The sequence below is a fragment of the Galeopterus variegatus genome, unplaced genomic scaffold (assembly GCF_000696425.1).
Source record: "Galeopterus variegatus unplaced genomic scaffold, G_variegatus-3.0.2 Scaffold2489, whole genome shotgun sequence".
Lineage (NCBI taxonomy): Eukaryota > Metazoa > Chordata > Mammalia > Dermoptera > Cynocephalidae > Galeopterus > Galeopterus variegatus.
The window spans coordinates 186,374-192,026 of NW_007728600.1; the positions used below are offsets into that span (position 1 = coordinate 186,374).

General features: G+C 46.5%; 1 protein-coding gene across 1 annotated transcript in view; it reads right to left on the reverse strand.

Annotated features, from left to right (window-relative positions):
- PPP1R16B (protein phosphatase 1, regulatory subunit 16B) overlaps nucleotides 1-5,653 on the reverse strand; it is an 86,230-nt gene that overhangs the window by 24,911 nt on the left and 55,666 nt on the right. The window contains exon 3 of the mRNA XM_008581926.1: nucleotides 1,870-2,061. Coding sequence (XP_008580148.1) covers nucleotides 1,870-2,061 — 192 coding nt within the window. The remainder of the gene's footprint in view (nucleotides 1-1,869; nucleotides 2,062-5,653) is intronic.

A 5,653-nucleotide genomic window follows, 5' to 3' on the forward strand; every position in this document is an offset into this window, starting at 1 on the left:
AAATTCATATGGACTCTCAAGGGACCCTCAATAGCCAAAACAATCCTGAAAAAGATGAACAAAGCTGGAGGACTCACACTTTGTTTTCAAAACTTATTATAAAGCTACAGTAATCAAAACAATGTGGTACTGGCATAAAGACAGATATATAGACCAATGAGTCCAGGAGTAAACCCTCGCATGTACAGTTAAATGATTTTTGACAGGGTACCAAGACCATTCAATGAGGCAAAGACAACTTTCCAACAAACAGTGCCGAGGAAACTGAATATCCACATGCTAAAGAATGAAGTTAGACCCTTACCTAATACCACATACAAAACTTAGCTCAAAATGGATCCATGACCTAAATGTAAGACCTAAAACTATAGAACTCCTGGAAGAAAACAGGGCAAAAACTTCAAGACATTGGATTTGGCAATGATTTCTTGGATATGATGCCAAAGGTAACAAGCAACAAAAGAAAAAATAGAAAAATTGGACTTTGTGAAAATTTCAAAATTCTGTACACCAAAAGACTCTATGAATAGAGTAAAAAGACAATCGATAGAATGGGAGAAAATATTTGCCAATTATGTATCTGATAAGGGTTTAACATCTGGAATATATCGAGAACTCCTAAAACTCAATGATAAAAATACATAAACAAAAATTCAAAAATGGCAAAGGACTGGAATAGACATTTTTCCAAAGAAGATATACAAATGGATAATAAACACATCAAAAGATGCTCAACATCACTAATCATTAGGGAAATGCAAATCAAAACCAGAATAAGATACCATTAAAATGGCTACTAACAAAAAAGAAAAAAAAACAGAAAATAACAAGTGTTAATGAGGAGGATGGAGAGAAACTGGAAACCTTGTGCACTGTTGATGAAAATGTAAAATGGTACAGCCACTGTACAAAACAGTACAGCAGCTCCTTAAAAAATTAAAAATGGAATTAGCATATGAAACAGCAATTCCACTTCTGGGTATATACCCAAAAGAATGGAAAGCAGGGTCTCAAAGAGATGTCTGTACTTCCACATTCATATCAGCATTATTCCCAATAGCTAAAACATGGAAGCCACCCAAGTGTTCATCAGTGGATGAATGGATAAGCAAAACATGGTATGTACACACAGTGGGATATTATTCAGTCTTAAAAATAAAGGAAATTCTGACACATGCTACAGTATGGATAAACCTTGAGGTCATTACGTTAAGTGAAATAAGCCAGTCACAAAAATAAAAATACTGTATGATTCCACTTATATGAGATACTTAGAGTAATCAAAGTCACACAGTCAGAAAATAGAAAGGTGGTTGCTGGGGGTTGGCAGGGGATGGGATATATTGTTTAATGGGCAGAGTTTCAGTTTTGCAAGATGGAAAGAGTTCTAGAGATGGATGGTGGTGATGGTTGCACAACATTATGAATGTATTTAATTAGCACTGAACTATACACTTCAAAATGGCTAAGATGGTAAATTTTATGTTACGTATATTTTACCACAATAAAAAAATTGAGGCAAAAAAGACAATAGAGAGAGACAAAGAGTCNGTATATTTTACCACAATAAAAAAATTGAGGCAAAAAAGACAATAGAGAGAGACAAAGAGTCAAAAAGACAGAGAAACCAAGAATGAAGGAGAGACAGAGACTGAGAGAAAAAGATAAAGACATACAGAGATGGAGAGAGACAAGAGGAATTTGGGGGAGGAAGAGGAGAGAGGTAGAAACAGAGAGAGAAAGAGAGAGTGACAAGCACCAAGGAAGAAAGAGAAGGAATGGCAGAGAGAGAGGAAAGAAAGGACGGGCAGACTTAGAAAAACACACGAGGTGAGTGAGGCTGGTGTTGGGGGAGGGAGGGGCACGTACTACTGAACGAGGATCTTCACCAGGTTGATGTGGCCGCAAGTGGCTGCAGCGTGCAGGGGTGTCCACAGTTCATTGTCCTTGGCATTCACATTCGCACCATGGGAAAGGAGCAGCTTGACGATTTCCTCAAAGTTGTCAATGCAGCACTGGGAGGGACACACAGGCACAGTCAGCTCCAGGCAGCTTCCCGGGCTCTGGTGGGGACATACCGGGTTCCCCGCACGAGGCCACAAGAAGGTCAGTGGAGCCAGAATGCCTGAGTTTGAGTCCAGCTCCATCACTTACATGCTGTTAAGGATTGCCTGTGACCTTGGGCAAGGCACTTAACCTCTCTGAGCCTCAGTGTCCTTGTGAGTAAAAATGAAGTTAATAATATATAAAAGTATAAAAATAAAAAATCAGCTATAAAATGCTTTGCAAGTGTTGGTGTAATGGGATGACATTTTGAATGAGGTTTTAAAACTTTTTTTTAATCCCAGAAGGCTTTCTCCAAACAAAATTGTATGGAAAACTCTAACAAAATTATACGGAGAATTCAGATAAGCAATAAATTCAAGCAGGACTGCTTGGGTTGAAGCAGGGATGTGTTTTGGGAAGATGTCCCCCTTCCCAGCAGTGGTCTCCAAGGTGTGGCCGTAGACCAGAGTTTGAAACCTCTGACTTAGGACCTTTTGACCCAGGAGCTCAGATCTTAGGGAAGCCCCCAAGTAACCAAGTGCCTCCCAAAAGAATCCAGCCTCATGTTAGGATTCTAGGGAATTCTGACATGGTCCCTGAGAGGAGACAGCCATGTGTTTGTGTTCCTACCTATATGGAGCAGTGACCACACATGGGTCCGCCCCAGCGAGGGGGAAGGGTCAGGGGCCTGCAGCCCCTCAGAGGGAACACAGGGCGCAAACAGCTGCTGGAGCTCCCAAAATCCAGAGACAGGGAGTGAAAGATCTCAAGGGGACAGAGGGGCCTCACACCAGGGCTCCTTTGAAGAGGGGAGACAAGGATGGAGCAGGGAGACAGGGAGCTACTTTACAGACTGCAGGATGGAGGCTCTTCCCTAGAGGTGACTTCTGGAGCCAGCACGGGACATAGCAGGGGAACAGACCTGTGCTCAGCCTTGCTCCTTCTGGAGAGGGCTTACTCCTCAGTGCAATGGGCGACGGTGAGTTATATCAGAAGAGTGGCACAGTCATATTTGCTTTTTAAAAAACTCGCTCCTCTGGTTGCATATGAAGAACAGATTGTGTGTGTGTGTGTGTGTGTGTGTGTGTGCGTGTGCGTGTGCGTGTGTGTGTGTGAGCATGTACTCGCACATGAACATGCACGTGTTGAGAAGGAACAGTGAGGAGCNTAGACCAGAGTTTGAAACCTCTGACTTAGGACCTTTTGACCCAGGAGCTCAGATCTTAGGGAAGCCCCCAAGTAACCAAGTGCCTCCCAAAAGAATCCAGCCTCATGTTAGGATTCTAGGGAATTCTGACATGGTCCCTGAGAGGAGACAGCCATGTGTTTGTGTTCCTACCTATATGGAGCAGTGACCACACATGGGTCCGCCCCAGCGAGGGGGAAGGGTCAGGGGCCTGCAGCCCCTCAGAGGGAACACAGGGCGCAAACAGCTGCTGGAGCTCCCAAAATCCAGAGACAGGGAGTGAAAGATCTCAAGGGGACAGAGGGGCCTCACACCAGGGCTCCTTTGAAGAGGGGAGACAAGGATGGAGCAGGGAGACAGGGAGCTACTTTACAGACTGCAGGATGGAGGCTCTTCCCTAGAGGTGACTTCTGGAGCCAGCACGGGACATAGCAGGGGAACAGACCTGTGCTCAGCCTTGCTCCTTCTGGAGAGGGCTTACTCCTCAGTGCAATGGGCGACGGTGAGTTATATCAGAAGAGTGGCACAGTCATATTTGCTTTTTAAAAAACTCGCTCCTCTGGTTGCATATGAAGAACAGATTGTGTGTGTGTGTGTGTGTGTGTGTGTGTGCGTGTGCGTGTGCGTGTTTTTAAAAAACTCGCTCCTCTGGTTGCATATGAAGAACAGATTGTGTGTGTGTGTGTGTGTGCGTGTGCGTGTGCGTGTGTGTGTGTGAGCATGTACTCGCACATGAACATGCACGTGTTGAGAAGGAACAGTGAGGAGCTATGTTAAGTCACCCAGTTAACAGATGATGGTGTCCTGGCCTACAGAAGCGATTGTGGGAATGGTGAGAAGTGACTGGATGCCAGCAGAAGAAGCAGGGGCACCTGAGTAAGCTCGTGGCCCCAGGTGAGTGTGGGAGGGGTGGGCATGGGGTGTGGGGCGGCACCACAGCCCTGCTCCCATCACCAGCGGAGGCAGGGCTCAGCGCCAGGACATGTGGGAAAGCAGCAGCCATCTGCACAGATGGTGCCAGAGACCCAGGTTCTTTCTGCACCAGTCCATCTGGGTATGGCTGGGTCTGAGGGCATTTCTCAGGACAGATGGGGAAAGCCGTGACCCTGTGTGGCCAGGTGCTGCCTCAGATGGGTGGGAGAACCATGCAGTGGCATGGCATTGCCAGCAGATGGCACCAAAAGCGCTGAAACGAGGCAGTGGTGGAAGGCGCGGGTCCCCAAGCTACCACTGGGAGATGGGTCTGTAGAGCTCCTCGGTTGAAGGCACAGGAGGGCCAGAAACATCACCCTCAGATACTGCAGAAAACATGGGGGTGGAAGTTTCAGATTGAAGGGGAAAGGGCTTGTGCACCCAGAATAAGAGTCTTGTGAGGGAGAAGCCCAGCGGTTGGACCAATCTGCACCTGAGAGACCTGGCCTGAGCAAGGACCGTGTTGAGAGCTGACAACAGTGTTGCACATAGAGGAGGGTGGTGCACGGTTGGACAGGCAGGCTTCCTCCCCTGCATTCACTAAGGTGGGAGATGGCACGTGGCAGTCAGCTGATTCCTGCCTCCTCACTTCCCACATCCTCTCCATCAGCAGGTGCAGACTCCACTTCTAAATGACTGTCCCCATCCCCGCTGCCCTGGTTGAGGTTTCATCAGCTCTCCCTGCCTCCCTGCCACTTCCCTTCCAACCACCCTCAACCAGAGAGAGCTTCCTCCTGAATCTAATCATGTTGCTCTCAGTTTACAAACCTCTGAAGGCTCCCTGTTGCCAAGAGAAGAAAATCCACACTCCTTTGCCAGGCACGTGAAGCTCTTCTTAATGTGCCCCAATCTCATTTGTCGTATTGGAGCAGCAGTCACAATAACATGGTAACAATAACAGCAGCCCCGGCAACAACGGTAATGACCACATGTCACGTCACATTATCAATAATAAGAGCTAATGCTTTTGAACACTTACTAGTGTCAAGCACCTTGCTGAGCTTTGGCTATGTAATGCCTCATTTCATCCTCAAAACAAGTCCATGAGGATTGTATCAACCCCATTTTACAGATGGGGAAACTGGCTCAGAGAGACCCGGTCATACAAGGTGAATTAAAAATCCAAGATTAAAATCCATCTACAGAGATGGATTAAAATCCCAGCAGCTTGACTCCAAAGGCCCTCTTCTTAACCTTCTCAGTCTTGCCCCCTGCCAGTCTCTCTAAGGCTCCCTGAGCTCTAATTGTGCCACACTGACCACCACCCCCAGACTCCAAACTTGAAACATCACGCCTCTTTCTCATGCCTCTGTACATGCTGTTTCCTCTGCTTTGAATGTTCTTCCATACCCTTTTCTATCCGGCGAGCACCTACTCATCCTTCAAAACTCAGCTCAGATGTCCCTTCCTCTTGGAAACCTTTCTCAGTTCCCCTTTGAGTCAGGTCAT